General features: G+C 43.1%; 1 protein-coding gene across 1 annotated transcript in view; it reads right to left on the reverse strand.

The window, feature by feature from the left end:
• KDM5B (lysine demethylase 5B) overlaps window positions 1–24,215 on the reverse strand; it is a 58,022-nt gene that overhangs the window by 17,757 nt on the left and 16,050 nt on the right. Inside the window, exons 5-17 of the mRNA XM_058039768.1 lie at window positions 19,257–19,391; window positions 14,918–15,011; window positions 13,669–13,772; window positions 12,096–12,254; window positions 11,420–11,539; window positions 10,809–10,967; window positions 10,180–10,361; window positions 7,238–7,400; window positions 6,143–6,262; window positions 4,338–4,532; window positions 3,609–3,790; window positions 2,747–2,871; window positions 2,272–2,422 (exon numbers count right to left, since the gene is read on the reverse strand). Of these exons, the coding sequence (XP_057895751.1) occupies window positions 2,272–2,422; window positions 2,747–2,871; window positions 3,609–3,790; window positions 4,338–4,532; window positions 6,143–6,262; window positions 7,238–7,400; window positions 10,180–10,361; window positions 10,809–10,967; window positions 11,420–11,539; window positions 12,096–12,254; window positions 13,669–13,772; window positions 14,918–15,011; window positions 19,257–19,391 (1,889 nt within the window). The remainder of the gene's footprint in view (window positions 1–2,271; window positions 2,423–2,746; window positions 2,872–3,608; window positions 3,791–4,337; window positions 4,533–6,142; window positions 6,263–7,237; window positions 7,401–10,179; window positions 10,362–10,808; window positions 10,968–11,419; window positions 11,540–12,095; window positions 12,255–13,668; window positions 13,773–14,917; window positions 15,012–19,256; window positions 19,392–24,215) is intronic.

Raw genomic sequence — 24,215 nt, forward strand, 5'->3', positions numbered from 1 at the left:
GACAGCTTGCCAAAACACAAATCAAATTTTAGGCAGAATCCAGAATCCAACACCTGGCACTGGGTGTGATGGAGGTTGTCAAGCAGATGTGACCTCCAGGCATATGAATCTGCATGTGATGTAACATGTATTAAGATTTTAAGAAGGTAATTATCTTCTTTATATTTTCATTCAAAAGTTGTGAGCATTCCCCACTTCAACCTTGTGAGAAAAAAAATAATCAAGTAACACAGGTTTTAAAACAATTAAAAATTATGATGAAACTGGACTTTTCCCAGAAACATGCCAAAAAAGATTCAAGAAGAAATTGTGAGAGAAGGACAAAACCTCTTCTAGAGCAAATAAGAATCTCAATGCAAGCACTGCCTCAACACTGTACAGCAGCAGGACAGGGTCAATTACTTGTCACAGTCTGGGATGCTGCAGGAGCTGGCAGGCCCAGCTGTGAGGAAGGCTGAGAGCCTCTCATGGTGACAAAAGAACAGATCTAGTCAAGGAGATGAAAATAAGAATTGCTCCCAGCTCTTCTCAGTCCAAACAAAGTCAGGGACAAGTCAGTGCAGGAGGGACCCATCTGGCACAGAGGAGCAGGGAAGGGCCTGGCTGCTGCTCCCAGTTCAGCACTGGGAGCCCTGAACATGCACCAGGGATGGGAGAACACAGGCTGGGGATGCCAGATGGCTCAGCACCAAATGAAGGAGGAGATCAGAAGTGGACAAGTCCTTTGATGATGGTGCCTAAAATCTCTAGGTTGGAGGTTCCCTATCTGGCAGAAGTCATGCCTGTGGGAATGCTGAATTTCTCATTCCTTGTTGCAGTATTTTCATGTTGCTGTGACAGAGGCTTCATCCTCCTGTGTGTGCAGGACAGCACAAGTGAAATTTTATCAAGTTGCTACTACGAAGGCTTACAGAGGGAACAGCAGGAAAGAAAACAAGAATCACGTCTAAGTGTGACAGCAATATTCAGCTACAGACAGTGTAACAGAACATTCTGCCCCCCAGTCCTTCCAAGCCTTCAAGGTACTGCAAGAGCACAGGAGTGAGGAGCTCTGACCCCTGCTGAGGCAGGTGACATGCAGGAACCACAGGTGCACTTCTACCAGCACAAAAGGCAACTGCTCCAATAAACACCACGTTGCTCAAAGCAGCAGAAATGGGTGAAAATTCTCCAAATGGGACAAATGACAATCAAATTTTTCTGAAGTACATCACACTTAAGATTGGTGGACATGAATCATACTGTTCTCCACATACATAAACCAAACATTTTCTTAGAAATCACCATCCTGCAAGGCTCAGTGTGCTCATGGTGAGTCTGAGCGCCCTGATCAATGGCTTTAAGTTGAAGGAGGGCAGGGATAGATGGGATATTGGGAAGGAATTGTTCCCTGTGAGGGTGGTGAGAACCTGGCACAGGTTGCCCAGAGAAGCTGCAGCTGCCCCATCCCTGGAAGTGGCCAAGGTCAGGTTAGACAGGGTTTGGAGCAACCTGGGATAGTGGAAGGTGTCCCTGCCCATGGCAGGGGGCTGGAATGAGATGAGCTTTAAGGTCCCTTCCAACCCACACCAGTCTGGGATCTATGGGTGAAGAATGACTCAACAGAAGATGGTAATTAGTGAACCTGAGAGAAAGGCTCTTCATAAATACAGGCACAACTAGACTTGTGCAATGAAGAGAACCAGTCTTAGCCTTCTGTTCTGGCTCTTTTCAGCTCATTTCAGACATGGAGTGCCAGCAGGACCAGATAGGTAGTTCACAAAGAACACTGCCTCACTTCAAATCCCTTGAGCAAATGACCTGTCTGAAAGATTTAAGGTAAAAAGCAGGTATTTTTTCAGACCTCTTGTACAACATTCCCACTAGCAGCAGCTCAGGGAGTTCAGGCACTTTGTTTTTCCACAGCACAGAGAGTAATGAATACAACAACACCTGCCTGTGGACAGATTTACAGTGCCCACAGCACAAAGACAAGGGGACTGTATCTTGCTGAGTGTTACTTTGTCAGACATACCATTCTTTCTTTTCAGGGAACATTGGAATGAATTTACAAACTGTCAAACACAGAAGAAGAAGAGATTTGAAAACTCAGGATGTTTAACTTATTACATATAGTAAAGCTGAACCTCCCTGTCAAAGATGGCTCTGCTCTGCTGAGGAGACAAAGATTCTTTTAATTTTTAAATCTTGCAGAGCATTAGTACCCATCACTGGCCACTGACATCCATTTTTGGTGGCCCAATTTTGCTGCAGACATGGAGTGGCACTTACCTGGTCTGTCTCTTGCCATTCAACAGCTGCTGGGCCACCGAGGCACATTTGTCTGCATCCTGTGTCACCAGCCGGAGGTGTCGCAGCAGGTCATTGTCTGGGAACTTTTTCATTTCTGATTCTTCTATCAAAGCCTTGAAACTGATGAGACCTGTTGGGAAAGATATTAAGTTAAGAAGTCTCCCTTTGTGAGGGGTTTTCCATGGTAAGGCTTAGAAACAAAACACATTAAATGTATTTCTATTTCTACTTCAGTTACACTTTGTGTCAAAATGATTTATGGTCTTGTCACACAGAGACAGCTTAGCATCATTTCTGGGACTGTAACAGCTAAAATATTTACTTAAAAACACAAAGTGATAAATGATTTCTTTTGATTATCGCATAAGAAAAAAGTTACTACAGTTTGGAAACTAAACACTGAAAAAACAGTCCTTTTAAATGATGTGCTACAGGCAGTAGGTAAAATCCTCACTTTTTTTGTTGTTGATCTTTGCCTCCAGGGCCTCGTTGACGTTGGAAGCCCACTCGTTGTAGGACTCGGCGCGCATCTTGAGCGCGTTCATCATCGGGTACAGCTCCTCCAGGGTGTAGCGGTACCTGCGGGCAGCACACGACTCAAACCCCCCGCAACACCGCGGCTGCACGAGGGCACAATGAGGGCACCAGCACGAGGACCCAGGCTGGGTGGGGCTCAGAGCAGCCTGGACTGCTGGAAGGTGCCCCTGCCCATGGCATGGATGGCATGAGATGAGCTTTAAGGTCCCTTCCAGACCAAATCGTTTGGTAATTCTAAAGTGTGTTGGTCAGTACAATACAGAAATAAGTTTCTGTGTGCTCAGGGTTATACAATTAAGACCTTACAACCACACCATGTTCCTTTTGAGATAATTTCAATGTTGTAATTGCTTCAAAAAGCAATTTCTATGGGAGAATTAAGGAGTTTGGACACTGTCTTAAAGCAAGCCACATTCATGTAGGACAAACAATGTACTAAAGAGCACAGCAAAGTTAACAACAGGAAGGAAAGCTCCAAAAAGCAAAACAATACTCCTTGGCAAGGACTGGATCTAAGGGACAATGACCTGGTTGCTATAAATAAAAATGCAAACTAACTTCGCCAGCAATTTTTGCCATTATGGAGGGAGAAGAGCTGAATGCTGAAGAGGCTTTGTGTGTGAGCACAAAACAGTCCCATTGTTGTGGGGGCACTGGATTTGCAAAGGACTGAAACAGAAACAGAGCAGCCCCACTGGCAGCAGAGATTATCAAATCACAGTACCTACACACACAATACTATCTCCAGATCATGGTGTTAGTTACTACCTCAAGCTTACCCCAGTTTGTATTTGTAGGTGGGACAGGAGCAGAGGTCCTCAACGTGGTACAAGCACACCAACAACCCAGGTTTGCAGGGACAATAAACTGCTGACATGAAGCAGGTGGTTTTACACTTCAGGCACTGTCGCTCATCATCAGGGAACAGCTCAAACGTCACCCTCTCCGAGTCAGTCACTCCCTGCAAGAGTGTCACATCAAAGCCTAATGAAGATGTGACTGCTCCAAAGGGGAGGCTATTTCAAGCTAAAACATCAAAAGGTGAATTTATCAAAAGAATAATGAAGTTTAGATATAACAAATTCAACCCAGGTAGGCAGAAATCTTGGTTAATGAAAAAATCAGCTTTTCTGACCAAATGACTGGAAGTACAAATATTACCTTTAAAGTGACATTCTGGACAACATTAAAGGGCAGGTACTAAAATAAGATGCATGATCAATGATTCTTTACCCAGGTGCTCCTCTGAAATCCACAACTTAGGAAGGGACTAAGTACCTCTAAGCCTCTGACATCCCAGTACAAGAACCAGCATGTTCTCACATCACTGTTTCAACTGTTACTGCATTTATTATAATGAATTCCATCCCTCCAAGTGCTCAAGCCCAGGTTGGGTAGGGCTGGCAACAACCTGGTCTAGTGGAAAGTGTTCCTGCCCATGGCAGAGGATGGAAGGAGATAACCAGTGAAATCCCTTCCAACCCAAGCCATCATTTCCTACAACTCACCAGTTTATCAACCTTCTCACGCAATCTCTTCTCCTCTTCAATCATAATAGCCATGTCTTTCTGGACTGTAGATGCCACCACAACGTCCAGGACATCTGCTTTGGAAGCCATTTTACAGATCATCTCGTCGTGGGAGAAGACGCAGTAGCGGTTGAGCAGCCGGTAATGCTCCACGCACTGCCGGCCCAGGGGCAGCTGTGGGGCAGACACAGGGTGCACTTGGGACAGGAGATCAAGGGAATCCCTCTGCATGCTACTACCCAGAAACTGCCCCCAGACAAATCCTTCAGCAACAACATTCACACTTCAGTGTAAAACTAGAGAAATCAAGATCGCGAGTTGTGCGCACCAGGAATGCTTAGAGTTCTTTCCCAGTGTGAGCTGAAGGAGATGCCCCCTCTTGCAGAGGTTGTAATTAAAGGCTACTAAATCACTAAACCACAGTGGGCTCAGCAAGATCCAAGGTAAAAACGCACTGAAGCCAAGGAAGCATCAAAAGGACAAGTACATAAGCCTGGCCTATACCCACCACTCGAGGGATACCCCATCCCACACAGGTGCAGGGCACCCTGGGCTGACAGGAATTGTACTGCAGCATGAGAAACTGCTGGCTCAGGGAGCACTGATGTCCCTGACTGGCTGCAGGCACAGCACACAGCTCATCCTGAGCTGGGCAGGTCACTCAGCTCTGTTTTAGGAGCAGGCAAACAGGGATGCTCAGAGTACAATGAGGTTATGTGCTGGGTTCAGTGTGAAACTCATGGAAGGGCAAGAGGAAAAACCAAACTAAACCAACTAACATATAAGCACAGTCAAGTGCAGAAAGCTTTCTTGCAATATTAGTCATCTTCCTCTTCTAATTAATGTTTTTTACATCTAGCAATGTTTTAGTTGGGCTACACTTACAAATAGCCAAGACCTTTTTGGGGGAAAAAAAAATCACAAGAGAAGTAAATCTGAAATATCAGAAGCTTAGAAGAACCTTTGTGAGATCAGACAGCACTGTGTATCTGAGTCACCTTCTATCAAGGTAAAATTACTTGTAACTTAGGAGCAACTGTCCTCCATTTGTGTTTATTTTTAAAAAGACAAAGATCTTACTCAATAACTCTAACCTAATAACTGTAATGTGTGCCCATCTCTGCCAGTTCTGAGAGCTGAGTGAAGCTCACTAGGAATGATGCACTGCTCTGTAAACCTTCTATCTGAACTTGAGAACTTTCTGCTCTCTTCCCGTTAAGGTGTCTTTCCCTAAAAACCTAGAGTACCTCTGCTACCTAAGAGGATGCTCTCACATGAGATGCAATTCTTGTTTTTTCCCCTACAAGAGGACTATCAATGTCTTTAACTTTTAGTAATGTGCTACATGTATTATCTAACTTTATCACAGAAGCTAAAGCAGAAAAGATGTCCAAGTTGGATTTGGTTTCCAGCTGCAGAAAGCACTTAGAGAATTCCCAGTGCAATAAACTAGGAAATTTTATCATTCCAGCTTTTGATTTGAGATGGAATTTGGGAACACAAAAATGAGCAACACTGGTGCATCTCATACTCCAGGCATGCAGAGAACTGTGCCTCCCTCCTGCTGCAAAAGTTACATCAGCCCTGACACATAATTCCAAACTAAATCTTCAGAACCAGAGGCAGCCTGCAGCTCAGTGCATGACAAACCTTCAGCAAACACAGTAACAGGCTCCTTCTGATCTGTGGCCTAGATTTGTGCCTCAGCAATAAATCAGAGCTATAGAGCAGCTAGGAACAGCTTTGGAACTGCTCACTTAGGGAAAAACTGGTTTGGAACATACCCAGTCCACGGTGCAGAAGTTCACAGCTTCAGCAAAGTTGAAGCCCTGGTTGAAGCCGCTGTGGTAAGCTCTGGGAAAGGTGATAACAAACTCCCCTGCACACTGGTTGGTTCTGTACACCTGGAGGGACAGACAGGCCAGGGTCAGCTCACACCCAAACACAGATGGGGAGGAGAACATGGATTTCCAGCTCGCAGTAACTTCTGTGAGGACTTCCCAGAGTTTAAATCACAAGCCCAAGAATTACAACTGGCAGCTGCTAAAGTGTCACATAAAACCATGGAAAGCCTGGGTTCCACTCAGCCACACCCCTCTCTGAACAGTTCTAGGTTGGCTGCCTGGGCCTTGTGCTCCTCACACCTCAGGGTTAGGGTCAACACAGATCCAGCTCTCTCCAATGTGCAGCTGAAGGGGGAGAGAAATTGGGAACCTTAACATTCATATTATTGTTCATCTAAGACTGTTGGGGCCACACAGTCAGCATGAAAGCAGGCAAGTCATCCTGCATTCTTCCATTTTGGAGGCTACCATAGGAGACAAACAATTTTGCTACTTTTTCCAGATTTTCCTTAAAGTCCCAAGGTCAGCCCATCAAAAGCCAATTAAGTTGTAAAGGGACATAATTCCCATGAATAATCTAGTATGGAATAAGATGAAATCTGATGAAAAAATGTTTTTTAAATACCTAAGGACTTATCCAGGAAAAATAAGAGAATGTGGATGACAAAATAAAGGAAGAATGGGGTTTGGGGCCTTGACAGAAACTCTATGCCAAAAAAACTGTGTCTGATTGAACAGACATACAAGAGCTCCTGCCATTGTTCCAAAGGTAAAGCCTAAACCTTTCAGCTGAGACACAGAAATAGAATTATCCAAGATAGATCTCCAGAGAAGAGTCTGCCAGTTGACTCCAAAGGCAACAATTCCATTGCTCATCTGTTCACACTGGCACATTTTAGTGGATAAGGAAGATGCAACACACATGGAAACCACCACACCACCTCTGTAATAAAAGTGGCTTCAATTATCAGCTTTAAGTAGAGTTCCAATCAAAGAGGGTTGGTTGGGGGAGTAGCACAGGAGTCTGACACATACAGGCACCCCGTGGGCCATCAAAGTGTTCGGGTTCATTATGGTGACAAGTTGGTGCAAGAGATCTGGCTGGGACTCAAATAGCTCTGGAGCAAGTTTCTTCATTACATCCTCCAGCTGCTCAGCTGCGTACCCTGGGGCTCCATACCACGTTTTAGGCTCCCCCCTGCAAGATTATTAAAAAAAGTTAAATATAAGCAAACTTTAAGTTACATTTTTAGTCTTCTGCTTTAAAATACACCATGTCAAAGGAAGGGCATATCACCAGGAAGGAATGCAAAGGTGCTGTACATTCCTGAATCTTCACATTTTACACAGGTCCCTCTTCTCCAGACCTGTTTTTAACTGCCTACACTTCTGAGCAGGTACTTCAAATATTGTGGGGGAGGGAGAAAAAGTCTGAAGAAGTCCTCAGTGAAATTCTGCTGATTCCAGCACAACTTCAAATCATAAGCTGCCTGTCTTTTCTCATGAACACAAACTCCCTCTTGGGTCCAACAACCAAAGCCAGTTCTTTCTGTCTTATGTATAGCTGCCATAAAAGCAACACATAGGAAGTAGAAATTAAACTTCCAAATTATGCAAGACTTCAAGGGGAAAAAAATCCATATGCAGAGTAGAAACAAAGAACTTTCAGCACTCGATGCAAGCCAGCTGAGAGAATTAAGGGGATGCAGATGTGTTCCAGCAGATACTGTTACAAGCTTACACTGACACTGGCTCACTGCAGCACTGAGACAAAAATGCCTCCAGGGCCTTAGAAAGAATGAAGTTAGAAAAGGTATTTAGAAAGGAAAACAGACAAATCACCTTATTCCAAGACTTCTGAAGAGTTGGCAGACTAAAACTGACCCAACAGTCAGTTCCATCAATCATGAAGTAATTGGGAGGATTCCAAAATATAAAAGTGAAGTGTGAATCCAGAAGTCTACCTCTCATCCCTAGGAGTTCATTCCTATACTTACACAGCCCCTGTGTCAGGGGAAGAGGAGAGCCAGCAGGATGGACTGTGGAAGGGCAGCTACACACAGGGAGTTACACACAAGGAGTTGTTACAGAGTATTAAATGACTTTGTAGCCTTGGGCCTGGCCACCATTCTGGGACAAGGAGTCCAGGAAAACCAACCACAGATGCAACTAAAATCCATTCTGTGTCTGGACTGGGCTAGTCAAGAGTTCTGCTCCCTCACAAATACCAGCACTGAGGAATGGGTAACACAACAGACATGAACTGTGTAAACTTGAAGCAAGATATTGGAACTGGGGGTCTCTGGACTCAGGGGAACAAGTTACAGACAGTTCTAATGCAGGTGTTGAGGTGCCAGCCTGAGGGAGCAGCAGTGGATGTCACAGGTTTTTTTGCTCTGCTTCCTGACTGCTCCACATCCTCGCCTGTACACATACTAGAAGCAATGATGGCAGTTCTTCCTCTGTCCAGGACTGACATCTTATTTATTGCCAAGCATCTTTAGAGCAAAGGTTTGGGGGTTTTTTTCCCTTTTACCATTTCTAGAACCAACACAGAATTCAGAGTTCTGTAGGATTACTACTGTCTCCAACCCTAGGAGTGCTCTGCTGCTGCAGCCTGGGTCCCTTGGGGTTAGCTGCTCACAACACTGCACCAGGCAGGACACAGGCCCCTACAAGGCACATGGGAATGTTGAAGATGGACATGCCATCCCTAGGACTCTCCCAAGAACCAGTCCTGCTTTTTGGAGTCTTTGATTCACAGTTTGGAGCACTGTCTCTGCAGAAGCAGGTTGTTCAGACTGCTCTGGCCAAGAACAGCTTTAACTTCAAATGCACGTTGCCCTCCCATGCAGATTTAAACCCCTGCACGGAAGGGGAATGAAGGCTATCTGCAAATGAAAGGACATCAATGACTTTTCAGATGGAGGATAAATAAATTGAAAGCAGGTCAAGTAACTTTTTATGTCTGGATGTATCTCATGTATGCACAAGAACTCATATGCACTGCCACACCTTCCTGGCCATCTGCAGACAACAATGCAATTTGGGGCACACTATGGAGGACATTCTATGAACAGTGAGGGAAATGCTCCTAGAAGGAATGAAATCTGTGCTGCAATCTCCTCTTCCACCCACAGTTTTCAGTCTGACTGAAGACTCAGACAAAGAGGGAAAAAAAAGCAGTAACACATAACAAGATAGATTGTTTTTACCATGTAATACTGTCACTCCTTTGCTTATTTTCACTCAAACATTTGTTTTTTTAACAGTAAGCACCATGAAAACAAGTGAATTAAGTCACTGGCTCTTGGGCTGCACTGCAGAAGCTGCTATTTCAAGGAGCAGCAACTGAATAATCAAGCAAAAAAAGGACCCACTGAACAGCAGCTGGCATTGGTTTTACCATTCTGCTTGAATACTCGTATGAACTAGGAAAGAGAAAGAGCTTGACAGGTTTCAGGAAGAGTGACAAGCATAATCCAGACTCTAGAAAAGCTGTTGTAAGGTGAGAAGTTCAAGGAGTTCAGTCTATTTAGAATATCAAAGAGATGGTAAAGATCTGTCCTGATTACAGCTGACAAGTGTTGGCTTGATGAGAGGATTTATGACAGCATGATCCATCCAACAGACAAAACCTGCCGGAACTGAGTTGCTAAGCTGAAGTTGGATGATTGTTAAAAGAAAACTCACATGGTTTTTAGTTTATACTGAATATAATAAAACATTTGATGGAGTATCTGCTGCATCTTTCATGGATTTTTTAAAACTGGGAATGGATGTCTCTTTCCAAAACATGACCTCTTGTCCAAAAGTAAATCAATGTAGGAATTACACTGTCAGATTTGACCCTGCTGCAACAGGACAGCAGGTTACTCTGGCTGAGCTCTGCAAATCTGCTTTTAGTCCACTAATTAAGGAGAATAGGGAAGGAAAGGGAGATTGTTTCCTAGACTGGGTTTATTCCTCAAACTCACCAATGCAGATAGTTAATGGAATAGCTCCAATGGTCTTCTATATGCCAACAAAATGAGGAAAAGCACATTCCTACGTACAGCCAGGGCAGTTTCATCCCACAGATGTCTGCAGTGATGTGAGCAAGCACAGACTGCTCCATCACAGGCATGTTGTTTAAATTCCAGCCACTATCAAGGTATTCCTGAAAATGGAGCAGAACAGTCACAGGTTTATACAACAGGAGGAGAAAACCCAAGAAAATAAATCTACTCAAGAGCAATGGAAGAGAAGCACTTTTCCCAGCTGAGGAATATAAGAAACAAGTCAATGACTCAAAGACTAAAGCCTCCATTGTCTTTGCCTCTTTCACAATCCTGACCTGCCCTGTTTTGTTAAAATGACACCTTTTTAATTTGGTTTTATTTGGTTTGGAAGTTAATAAATAACTACTAGAATAAACCTATGGCTTTGAATGGCTGATCACAGCAAATTTTATTTATTCAAAATCCCAGTGTAGCTCTGCTCTTAAATACTCTGCCAGATACACAAAACTCTTTGCAACCCAGTTCAATTATTGTGCTTTAAACCAAGAAGAGCTATCCCATGAAAAACTGCAATAAAAACAACCACAGTGAACTCAAAGACCTACCTCTTCTTCTGGTCTAACTTTAAACTTCCCACCTCTAACAGGGAAGCCACTGCCAAACTCCTTTGAAGCAATGTCAGCTCCGTACTCCACTGTCACATCCTCTTCAATGGTACTGACAAGTCTCCAAAATTCTTTTTCAACCAGCTCAGTGGGGACCATCTAGGTATGAGAAAAAAAGGGAGTATGTTTGAGGAATCAGTAGATGAGGAGCATGTGCATCAAAGCTGTCTCAGGGAGGAACCTCCATTAGCTTGAAGCTTATCTCCATTTTAAAATTGTTTCAACAAGAGAAAAACAACTGCAGCAGAGATGTGGCTCCAGGAGATGCTGCTGCCCTGTTCTCTCAGGAGTGCCTGACAGTCACTGTTCTCTTGCCTACAGACACTTCTTCTAAAGTGGGAAAAGACCAAATAAAAACACAAGCAGCTGGTGGAACAAGAAACCACGAACCAGCAATAGCTAGGATTTGCTGATGTAAATGAGAACCTCTGATTTGGGATTTCATTCCATTCAAAACCAGAACCCCTCCTTTCCTCCCTCCCTAGATATACCTAATTTAGCTAACCACACAAATGAACTGTACACAAGACGAGGATGAAGCAGGAACATACATGTACTGGCATGTTAAAATAGTCTGACTTGAAGGCATCGGCCATTTCCCCGAATGTGCGCAGGGTGTAGTCTCGTGCTGCTTGCTCAAACCCAAAGGCTTCCTGAGGCTTGTTACACTCCTGCAAAGGAAAAGGAAATTGGTTCTGTAACCCATTCACACAACATCGTGCTCAGAGTTACACAAATGGGCTCCTGTAACAGCTTCTGAGTGGTAAGAAGGAAGGACACCACTGAAATGAAAACACTTCCAAAAGGCAGAGACAGAAGAAGAAATTCTGCTTGGTTCACCAAATTACAAAATTTATTTGTAAATCTGCATAAACATTAATGAATTAATATGCCTAATTTCTCCTTACTCTAGTAGAGCTAAGCAGGATAAGATCCATAAATGATCACACTGAAGCACCCAGTGAGACTCCAATTATAAGTACAGAGAAAAGGTGTCAGTTAAAACCCAAAATGTTCTTCAAAGACACACCAATTTTTGGCTCAAAACAATAAGTGTCAGCTTTGCAATATGAAGCATTCCCAGTCTTCATTTTAGCTTTACCTCTATCACCTTATTTGCACAACCTTAAATAGCAATACATTGTATTTTCTATTCCTGATCAGTTTAAAAAAACCCAGAAAATACAAATCAGCCTTTGGCTTTACTGCAGTGATTTGTCAGATTACCTGAGCCAGACACTGGGGACACCTCCAGTCCCCTTTGGGAACATCATGGAGAGGTGGAATTAAACAGAAGGTGTGGTAACTGTCATCACAGCCATCACACAGCAGGAGTCTGTCCTCATCGTTCCCACTGCCACACAGGAGACACACATACAGATCCACCTGCAACACAGAATCCCACAGGAGCAATGGGAGAGCTGAAGGTAACTCAGGGTGAAAGCAGTTTGGTAACTCCCATCTGTGACACTCCCCAAAGCTTATCCTTACTTTATCTCTACAATGGAAATGAGACAAACACACGCTGAATATTCTTTTAGAAGTTTAAATACCTCCCTCTGTAATTAAACAAGAGCTGCAAGCCCTTCCATGCATTTTTTTTCCCAAGTGCCAGGACAGCTCAGATCAGCAGTACTGTGGCCTTGGCAGGTACAGCCCAACACCTGGGGCTGGGCAGGAGTACCCCCACACCTGCTGGGGCTCACAAACCCAGCATGGGCTTTTCCATGTACAGCCTCAGGTGTTTCATTCCCCTCTGAGACCAATTGCCTTGGAAAACAGAAATCTGGAGAAAGGAGTTCCTGTTGCTGGGGATGTTCCTTATTTTCCCCAGAGAAGCCTCCAACCTCCCAGAGGAGCTTTGGGTAGGGGGGCAGCTCTTAATTCTGACAGAGCAGCTCCCAAGCCCTAAGGAACAGGCACAAGCACTCCAGCCTGGGATGGGCTCTCTGCTGCCTGTCCTACACCCAACTCTCACCAGCAGTAGCCTGGAAGGCTCTTCCCAAACTCAGAACAGAGTCAAGAGGACAGACAGAACTTCTTTCCTTAAGTTGTTAAAAAAAAAAAAAAAAAAAAAAAAAAAAGCAGCAGCATCTCCTGTTCTTCCCCACAAGCTTTTTTCATTTGGGGGTGAGGGAGTCAGGGTTCTGGTATTTGCACCCTTCATTCTCAGGTACCAGCTACAGGTGTGGATTGAATGGGAACATGTTTGGTTTTAGGAGGGACCTAACTCATGGCATGGGCAGAAAGAATCTCAGCATTATCTTCTCAGAAGCGAGACAACTACCACTGCCTTCAGGAGGGGGTTCTGGGGAATAGTTGGTGGCATGTGGAGAGCTGGAGCAGGAACAGAGTTGGTTTTTTAAGATACATTTGAACAACAAAGCTTCCAATTTAGTGCTGAAATTGTGGAATTAGGGGCAGGTCTGTGAAGTGCCATGGGCCACAGCCTGCACAGAGATCCCCTGAGGTTGCAGAGCAGTGGGGAGGGATCAGCTCACACAATCACTTCCACTGCACTATGCTTTCAACATGCTTATTTTGAGACTGTACTTTGGAGACAGAAAACAAGTTACTTTAGTTATAGATAATGAAACTTAACCATCCTGCCATTCCCAGCTCTGTGAAGCTTTGGCACTGTTGATATTCCAGCAGGCACAAACACTGCTGTGCTTCAGCCTGGGGCTCCAGGAAGCAGCCAGGAGTCTTCCATGTCACAAAGTGACAGCAGGTTTTACTACACACCCTAGAGAAATCCAGAAATGCATGTAAAAGCTGCAGGAAGGCAGGGGGTACTCACAGCATTGGTGGGTTTTTTAGATCTGGCTTTGGATTTGTCCTTCTCTGGCTCCCCAGAAAGTTCTTTCTTCTCAGGGAGCTTCACCACACTGCGCATTTCCTTGTCTGGGCAAAGGAAAAAAAAAAGAGAGTATTGCAAAATGTTTCAATGCTTAGCATTCTTTGTTATTATTTGTTTTATTTATTGCTTGTTAGACTCCATCACACCAAGGTGTTTGCTGAATTTTTATCCCCCCTACACTTGGTTCAGTCAGCATAGGGCAAGACTTGAACTCCTGCAATGCCTCCAGAAGTCAGTGTTATCCAAAAATCCCAGCACACCTCCACAAGCCAGCACTGGCTATCACAGCCCACAGTTTTTCAGTATATGCCATTTTAATTCATTTTAATTGAATTATGAGCAGGTTTATCAGCTAAGGTTTTCTTTCCACGTGGTGTTGAAGAATGTTGTCAAGAGCTCTTTCCTTCTACTCTTGGGGAAGGGAGGCTAGTGCTTAGAGACTCCTTGAAGAAAAAAATTCAAATTACAAAACACCATAATCTAAACAAATTATTGAAAAAAAGATTCTGAAGGAACAAATGAGATTGACAGATTGCTCAGGTAATTTCAATTATTGAGTAGTTGTAAATGGTTCCTGTATTTATTTGGATAAATTATTTATCAGCAAGCTTATTCTTCTGTTTGATGGCATTAAATATTGTTTCTTAGTCTCAAATAATTATTTCTTAAGGAGAAAATAGACTCAGGTCTGCTGATAGCAGCAATTTAATAATATTATGGAAACTTTATCATTAAGCTCAAAACAGACCACCCTTTGCTTTCATTAGTTAAATTTCCAGATTTTAAGTCCAAATTCCTTCCAAAAAGTGTCTGATATCTGACACATTCTTAAAAGAGTTTCTTCTATTTAACTTCATGGACTGATGTTATTTAAAATACAAAATAAAAACATTGCTCCAATCTTATTTCTGATTGTTCCAGAAGAGACACCCAAGTTCAAAGAAGTGTAAGTCTTTTTCAAATGAAAACATCATCTTCAAGAAAACTCAACCACTTACAAGAAACCCCCCCCCAAAATACTTAAATACATAAAATAATTTTTTATCAAAAAATCCTATTTTAAAATTAACTGAAAGTTGGTTTCTTTTATAAAATACTTTGAATAGTTCCAAATGCTAATTTTAGTTCTGGTCTTAAAACACATTTGTGCAAAATAACAGAAATTGCATTTCTGCTGTGTTTCACTCACCACCTTCACTCTTTGGAGGGGCACAGCCCATTCTGCGTCTCAGATTGTGAGTTCTGGCTTCTGGAGGGTCAGTCTCACTTTTAACATTGGTTGCCTTTAAAAAGGGAAAAAAAACAAAATAAGGAAAAACCCCTCAGTAACATCCTTAGCTGGAAGACTCTGGTTTGCCACTTGTGTTTGGGAAGATGCTCAGTGCCAGCTGATCTGGCTGATTGCCCAAGCACAGAGAGATGAGTTTGGAATCTCCAGCTGGCTCTGGGAAAGGTTGGCTCTGTGAGTCCCAACTAAACATTTCCTAAAGTCTCTTCCAGTTCAAACCATGTGGATTGCATTGGTGTGAGACACAAACACCTCTCTGAAGTATCACAAAAGTTCAAGACTTGTAACCTGCCTTGTTCCAGTGAGAGTCAGAGAGACACTATGGGGACTTCAATTAAACTCAGAACTATCTGATACTTACAAACCACTAAATCTAAACTGACACCTGGAGTTCTGAAATACTTGTCTTCAATTATTTACAAGTAGTTCAGAGAGAAATGATGCAGGGAACAACATGGAAGATTGGAAAGTAAATCCTCCAAAATATCCATGCCAATAATGATACCAGGATTTGGGTTTGCTTTCAGTGGGACCCATTAAGAAGCAAAGCACAAGGAACTCGGTGCTTTCACAGATTTTCTTGTACTCCTAAGGAGCAGAACATGCTCCAGTCTTCAAAGCAGGGACCTTTGTTGGTACATCTTGGAACTTTCACCACAGAATAATGCTCTTCCATTTAATGCTTACATTTCTTCCCTGAAATTTTGAGATGGTGGAAGAACAATTCTCAAATCCCTCAGTGTTACAAGAGGTTTCTCCAACACTCCAAGGAAATGAGGTCATGCAACAAATCACTCAGCCACTCTCTGAAGCCCAGAAGATGGGATGTGTGTGTCAGGTCTAAGGCAGGAGTGGACACAGCCCCAAGTACTCTATGGGGTGGGAACTGATGTTCAATCTAGGGGGTTTTGGTTTTTTGATTTTTACAGAGCTGGTTTTGACAATATTTCCTAATCACTTTTCATGTTCTCTCTGCCCAAATATCTCCATCAGAGGTCCCACTGCTTAAGAAATGCACCAAGAGAAGTTGTTCATTGTGTGCAGCAGTTCTGCCTCAGGGCCAGCATGCCCTGAGCCTCAAGTGCAGGGATAGACACCCAGTTTCTGCAGCTTCAGCTCTGCCTTTTGTGCTTCAGCTGATACCGATCTTCACAAGAGCAGCTCTTGGTCTGGCCTGAGCCTTTTATCACATCAGGTCATCTCACTTTCACCTCCCCTGCATTGTTGTGGTCTTTCACACTGAACTGCTCTACATCAAGCACTTAAAGCCTTTGCATTTCAAAGCCAGCCTAGACAGTCATTGCCCTTTTCCTTTCTCATTATGAACATTTTCTCCTGTCTGTTTACTCACCAGGTAGGAAAGGGCAAGGGAAAACTGTGGGTGTCTTACAACTGAAAACATCAAACTGGCAAACATGAGAATGAATTTAAGACTCACAGTTTAAGACATTGACAAATCGTTGTGTATTGCATTAGAGCAAAAAATTGAGATATGAACCAAACATTTCTCTTTTGCAACCAGGTCAGTGCAAATGCAAACTGCTTGGAACTCTAATGCTGAATAAAATGGATTTAATCACCTTCTCTGACTGCATTGATATGAAACAGCTAAATTCACATTAACAAATCTTAATTTCAGGAAATTACTGTCTTAAAACACTACAGCTCCTGGCTAAGCCAGCCAGTCCCTGTTGCTCAAGTCAGCCTTAGTGCTGTGTGTTCCAGTTATGTTCTTAATTATGGATCTTCTTTCCACAAAAATGAGGTACACAACATCAGTGGTGCTTGGGGCAAGAGCTGAGAAGGCAGCCTTGTCTGTTGGCTTAGGATGTGTAGTTGGTTTCCCACAAAATGACAAAAATGTGCTCTCTTTGTCAGTGCCATCTGAGACCACTGCCAGAGAAACAGCTGGAATTTTAGTGTATATTTGTCCTGCTGTAAATTCCTAAGGGATCCATGAGAACAAGAATCCTTCAACCACAGGCAGATACTTCAAATGGAAAGTTTCAGCTCAAACTACTCAAGTCTGCTCAGAATTATAAATCCACTTGTAACCAGGTATTTGAGTGGAAAAGCTTTAGAAACCCTTAATTGTATCTCATTAACCAAGCATAATTACAGGCAGAATTTGCAACAGCTATGCTGTGCTATTAGCACTAATAAAGACCAAGACCAGAACAATGGGAGTTAATAAGAGTCTGAAACTAACTGTGACCTTCCTAACTCATGATGTCACCACTAATCAGACCCTCTCCTGGGAATATCCTCCCCTACTCTTCATCTGCTCAAACAAAAGAAATAGGAACTCTCTGGAGATAGGATCATCAGGCTGGAAAGGCTGGAGCCAAAGTATTGCTGTTTTCCAGCAACAAAGGAGACACATGATCTCCTAAAATATGTCTTCACAGAAGATACTGAGATATAACCAATACATTTCATGCTTATCCAAACAAACACTGCTTCTCAGAGACGTGTAAGATCATAGAAAACCACACTGACTTCATGGTATGCATTTTTTCCTTATATTGCAAGGGTAAATTAACACAAATTTATAGAACTCAAGAGTGAAAAATGAATTATAACAATGCTGATGTTATAACCAAAATCTTCCCCACCCTAATAGCTGGCTTCAGCTCATGAGATATGTACAGAAACCTCCTGGTACATTTAGAGAACAAGGAGAAGGAACAACAGATCAAAGCTGCTTCACTTCCAGGATTTGTCACCTGTACTTTAAACTAAGAGCCCCACGGTATCTATATCATGCTGAAAGCATAACCCTACTGTACAGCCTCACCAACAGTCCCCACAGCAGAGCCTCCCAGAACATCAAACCTCAGTTACACACTGGGTAAAGTACCAGACAATTCTTACCCATTATTTACGATTTCTGTTATAGATGGATAATGAGATGATTGGCTCTCACAATTAAGGGATTATTATTGTGTGACTATTAAGAAAAGCTTTAGTGATGTACAGTTATGTTATTGTAGTTTACATGTCCTCTGTTCTCCCCATAGTTCCCTTTCCCCCCCTGTATTGCTGCCATCAGACAGCCTAGATTATCTAGGACAGGTACAAAGAAGCTGCACAGGTGTCCCTTGCATGGGGCAGTTGGGAATGGAAAAGCTTGGGGGTGCTTACGGGGTGCAGCATTGCAACACCTGACCCCCAATCCAGTTACAAAGCAGTCTGCACTGATAAATGGCAAAGAAGAGCTGACTGACAAACTTTGAGAGGGGCCAGGGCTGGCTGATGCAACCCCCAGGGGTATAAAAGCCTGAGCATCCATATTGAAGATGAACCAGCCACGTGGTACCCACGAGGGGCAGTTTCCAGCGCTGCGACTTTTTTCTTATGTTGTATTTTTGTTAAGGTTTAATAAACCTTTTTAAACTTTCAAAGTGAGCAGTTGTTTCTCACCATTTCTGAACGTTTAGGTAGCCCTGACAGTGAAGCAGCTGTTCCTAGACACAAACACACACACACACAGAGTGCCCTGCTCAGGGTCCCTCTGCCCCAGCTCACCTGTTCCTAGGCACACACACACACACACACTCACACAGGGTCCCTCTGTCCCAGCTTGTTGTGGTGTGCTGTAATGTCCCATTTTGGCCTTCCAGGTCACTTTCCCAGGTGTGCCTGTTGTGTGGTTGGTCAAGTTCAAAGGATGTCCCTATGCCCAGAGGTCATTGTCCTTTCTGGGTGTCATCTTCCCCTGAGACCCTGCCCCTCTCACCTGGTTGGTGGCTCACCTGTACCTCCCCTCCCCCTGTCCCTGAGCTTAAAAAGGTGATCAGACCATGCGGCCGTGTTCTGTTGGAGCAGTTGCTCACGTTCAGACCTCTGTAACCATGGAATAAACCTCTGGACATTAAACCCTCCAGCAGAATCCTCTCCTTTTTCTCTTCACCATCGCCTGAAGCTATTCCTCCTGAGGTAAACAGGGTTCCTAACAAGCCTGGACTTGTTCAGTGCCCAGCTGCAACCACCAGCAAGCCAAGGTATCTCTGGGGTGATACACCACAGCTGCTGCCTTTGGCCCGGCAGCGAGGGTCAGATTGGCCCAGGCACAATCTAACTGGTAATATTGGGAGCTTTTTTCCAAAGCCAGCTCACCTGTTCCTAGGCGCACACACACACACTCACACAGGGTCCCTGTGTCCCAGCTCACCTGTTCCGAGGCACACACACACACACACACACAAACACTCACACAGGGTCCCTCTGCCCAGCTCACCTCAGGGGTCAGGCGCTTGGCGCGCCGGGCGGGCGGGCAGCTCTCCGAGGGTGGCACCGACTGTCGCTGTGGGATGTCGTGGGGCTTGTACTCCTTGTCCTTCGTGTCACTGCTCAGATCTGGCTTCTGCAAGCACTAAAGAGACAATTTGATTACTTTGTTTCTGCCTCTCCTTGCAATACAAACAGGGTAGAACAATTTCCTGGCTCATGGAAAGAACATAGACAGGGCCCTAATAATTCCTGTGCTGGGTTAATAAACAGCATGTATGACAATGGAACATTACTTATCTGAACAAGGCACAACATCACTTTTTCTCATCAGTTTAAGGGCTGCAATAGCCATAATAATGGATCTTAAATAAAGCTGAAGTCATCCTTTAAGTGTTAATGAGCACCAAACCTTTCTGTGTGGAATACCAAGCCCAACTCTTCTGGCAGATGGGGCTTTGCAGACTGGGTCACCAGCACTCTGCAACTGCTGAAGTGTCCTAAGGTTGAGTGGCTGTCATGCCAACATACAGAGCAATATAAAAGTAAATTACAACCTATCAAACATCCCTGTCCTAACTGAAATACAGCTCTGTACTATGCACATTGCAGGAGCTCCCCTCTTTCCATGTTTTGGAGAGGACAACTGCTGCTTAAATTAAGGGCAGAAGGGAAAATATTCAAGAACAGTTTTAGTTCTTTCAAGCTGCTGAATAAACACACTTAATTGCTGAAAACTGTGCATACCTCTGGCAAGAAACAGAATAATTAGTGACAATTCCCCGTTTGTCAAGCCACACAACACTCAGTAACTGCAGACAAAATGTAACAGTTTTTAATGAGTAAACAACAAATCCTACAGACAGAAAAATCTCATGTTGCCAGGAAGTAATTCATGAAATTGCTGGATCCACACTTCCCCAGTTCTGTTAAGTCTATTCCCATCACAAGCATTTTCTCAGCAAGAAAGAGCAGTAAAGGACAGAGAGACCACTGCAGTGGTGTGAGGATGATGATGCCCTATAGACAGCACAGAAAACAGACTTTCAGAAACAAATTACAGCCAGGAGGGGGGAGGGAAAAAGTGTTATTTTAGAAGTGAAGTCTATGCTAAAAAACTAAGTATTTAACAAAAAAGGAGTATCAGTCAAGGGTGGCAGGATGTCATTAACCATCACCCACAGACAGCCTGTGATAATGACCAAAGAAACCTCCAGAGCTGCTGCTTGTTTCAGACTGCCTCCAGTGTTAGACTTTGTAAACTCTAGATTTATATTCTGAAAGCAAATGGCTGACTTAATTTCAGCATTAAATGCACAGTGCCACTCAGCTTTGCAGCTCATGCACACAACCAGTGAGTCCTGGCTGATGCTCAAAGGTTGGGTCTGGAGCCCCAGAGCACTGCAGCTGCCTCTCCACAAGAGCCTTAAAGCTCCCACTGGAACCAAAACCACAGGATTGCAGAGGGTTTAGGTTGGAAGGGACCCTAAAGATCACCTTGTCCCATGGGCAGGGACACTTTCACTAGAAAAGGCTGAGACCCATCCAACCTGGCCTTAAATGCTTCCATGGATGAGGCATCTACCAAAGATGAAAGAAGATGATGTGACATCAATATCAGTGGAAGATAGCAAAAAACCCTCAATTTCTCAGAACAGAAAATGGACAAGCAGAAAGAGCAAATGGGTAGGAAAAGGTTGAAAATGAGAGAAGAGAAAATAACGTCTATAAAATCTGGGTCCTTGAATCATTCAGTTCCTCATGTGAAAACCAAAATTATCACAAAAAAAGAGTTTCTACTGCTTCTGATAATAGAGGACATATGGTCCTTGAAAACAAAGATCTAGAAGGCAGGCAAACAGCTTTTCCTAAACAAAAGTGTAAGAAAACCTCGAAAACCAACAGATTGTGCCTCACTTCAGTGCAGTGCCCAAACAAACCCAAAACAAAAAAAACCTAAAACAAAACCAACCAAACAAAACCACACACAAACAAAAAAAAAAAAAAAAGCCCAAAAACTCAAAACATCCCCCAAAAATCCAAACTAAAAAAAACCCAAACCCCAGGAACAAAAAAACCCCAAACAAACAACAAAAAACCTCACCCACAAAACCCTGAAAAAGTCAACCAAACAAACCAAAAAACATCCCAAACCCCCGAAAAAAGAGGATTCACTGTTCTTTAAAAAACAGCAGATGACATTTCCTAAATAATGATCTTTCACCACCTATTTAAGCACAAACACTTCCCAGTGCCTCTCTAACCCGAGGCAAAGGCAGTGGTAAGGAATGGCTGTGAATCACAGTACCAGCTGGACCAAGAGAACACCTGGAATTGTTAAGGTCTAAGGATGAGAACTCCCCTGTCCCTCCTTTACCCCTACACTGACAATCAACTGGCTCCAACCAAGGACACAGCTGCCATCTCTGCAGTCCTTTCCTTGTCCCAACCAGGCTTTGGTGAGGTTGTGCTTCCATCAACCATTCCCCAGAAGCTCATCCCACACACTCTGACCATGATCTCCTTAGATTCCAACAAGATGGTTGCACACACGATCCTTGAACCCTCAGCAGTGACAGGGAGCAAGTGAAAACCCCTCAGCTGAAGCCACAGAGCAGCAGCTCCTTTAGCAGACAAAGGACAGTGCAGGAATGGTCACAAGGCCTTCAGGAAGTCAAAAGATTGGGGGGGAGAGGGATACAATTAATCTCCTCTAGGTTTAGACATTTATCAGTAGTAATTAAGTCAGTCAGGCTCCCTGTACTTGTAGGACACAACTGGTTTACCTCTGTTACACATCCATGGAGGGTAAGCCCCACCAAGCTCCAGAGGTGCTCATTGCTCTCCAGGAACAATGAAGATGCCAGAGAAATGTCTGTTGTTTTGGTTTTTTTAAAGTTTTTCTAAGCTTTTTAATGTTTATAATCTTGTAACAAACTTTCTCATACACTTTATGTAAATAACTTATTGCTTTGTATTTTTTTATGGAGGAGAAGAAATTTAATAAACTGTTTGTTCAGTGTCATTGGAGAGGTAGCACTGTCATCCTCTAATCTATTGTCACTTTTAGAGATCTATAAATGTTAGAGTCAGAAATTAAACTTCCCTCTTTTATAACTTGGATAGTTGTGTGTCTGTGTTGTTTTACTTTGTGTCCTATAGTGACAAAATGTCTTACACTGAAATATCTCTATCAGGGGCACACACATATAAATCTTTGGAAGTATGAAGCTCACTAAAGCCTTAGTTTGGAAAAGAGACCAGATGCACAACTACTGAGTCAACTGGATTCACTGAAAAACAGAAGTAAGACCACCTTGAGGGCCCCAAAATGTAGCTGCACTTTAAATCCTGAAACATCTGGGCAATGCACCACAGAAGGTGCACTGACAGAAGATCCTGGACACCTCAGTTCATGCAGGGGACACTTGTCCCTCTGGGCATTCAGTGTGACTCCCTGGGATGCCACACAGTTACTACAGCTGGGAATGAGAGGTACAGGTGGCAGGAGCCAGTACCAACAGGTTCACTGCAACTACTCTGGAGACACCCAAGGCTTGTCTAGTCCAATTTCAAAATAAAAAGGAAAACAAATACCCCCTGTGGAGAGCTGCTTTGGGTATTACAAACTGGCTGGTTTGAGGAATTTTTGCTGTTGGACTGAACATGAGCTTTAATGAAAACATGCTATTCCGGTCTATTCCCCTCTGAACAGCTCCAGAGAGTTTCATTATTTCAGCATGTAGATAGAAATATCTCCAGCTGGAATATCTGTCAAAATAACTCCTGAAGCCACTTTAACATGTATTGAAACCACACAAACAGATAATGCTATACACAGATCTAGAGGAGATTAAAGTTATGGCACAGTCATTAGTGGAAACTACATAATTTCATATTTTTGGCTTTTGCAGGAAAGAAAGCAATGACTATTTCAAGTATTACCAAATAAAGAAAAAAAAAAAATCAAAAGACTCAGTGAATACAAGCAGTAATCTTGTCTGGATGAGCACCAGAGCTGCATGAAGAGCTTCTCTCAACAGGCTGTTAAAGGAGGAAGCACATCTCCAACTGACAGCTGTCACATTGAACAGCCACAGCTTCTCCAAAAACACAGCTCAGGTGCTTACATTACCACAGAACAGACACACAGTAACAAACACCTACACAAGAAGCATCTGGGTAAGCACCACTTAATAAAAACATGTGAAAGGAAGCCAAAAAGAATCTCATTTGACATGATACTCAAAAAACGTATTGTAAAACAAACTCACTTGAAAGACAACACTGTCAGGGAAAAAAAAAATCAAATTAGAGGGAAAAGTGAGCTAAACTCAGCTTATTTCTGTGAATTCTCTCAGGTCATTAAAAAAATCTGTGTCTGCCACATATAGGAGGGGAATATTTTAACTGCCTGGGGAGGGGAGGAGCTAAAAAATAAGTTAACTTTCCATGCATCACTTGTCTAGAACTGCCTCCACACGGGTTTGGACAGATGTCAAGTGCTCATTGCAAGGCAGAGCTTGAAAAGTCATTTGAAATGAAGCACATCCTCACCTAAAGAAGAAAAACCTCTTCTAAAAGAGTTAAATACTGAACAAACCATGAAGTGAGTGTTAACTGTGTGACAGACACTCTCAGGAAATTTCTATTCCCAGGATACTATGGTACCATATTCACTGTTTTACAATTTAAATGAGATCTTTCCCTGTGCAATGGCACCTCAAAAATATGGCAGCAAAGACAGGTGTAACAAACACACAGGCTCAATAAAAACCCAAAAAGAAATCTCAGTTTTCAGACCTAATATAAATGCCAAGTTTTCAATTAAACGCCTTTAGAAAATTATGCTGCTTTCCATTACTTAACATGAATGTTTGAGGGAAGCCAAATAATTTTTGATCCAGCAGTTTCCTTAGCATGAAGATTTTTATCTTCAACTCTATTTTGTTCTTATCCTGTTTGCAAA

The sequence above is a fragment of the Melospiza georgiana genome, chromosome 23, assembly GCF_028018845.1.
Source record: "Melospiza georgiana isolate bMelGeo1 chromosome 23, bMelGeo1.pri, whole genome shotgun sequence".
Classification (NCBI taxonomy): Eukaryota; Metazoa; Chordata; class Aves; order Passeriformes; family Passerellidae; genus Melospiza; species Melospiza georgiana.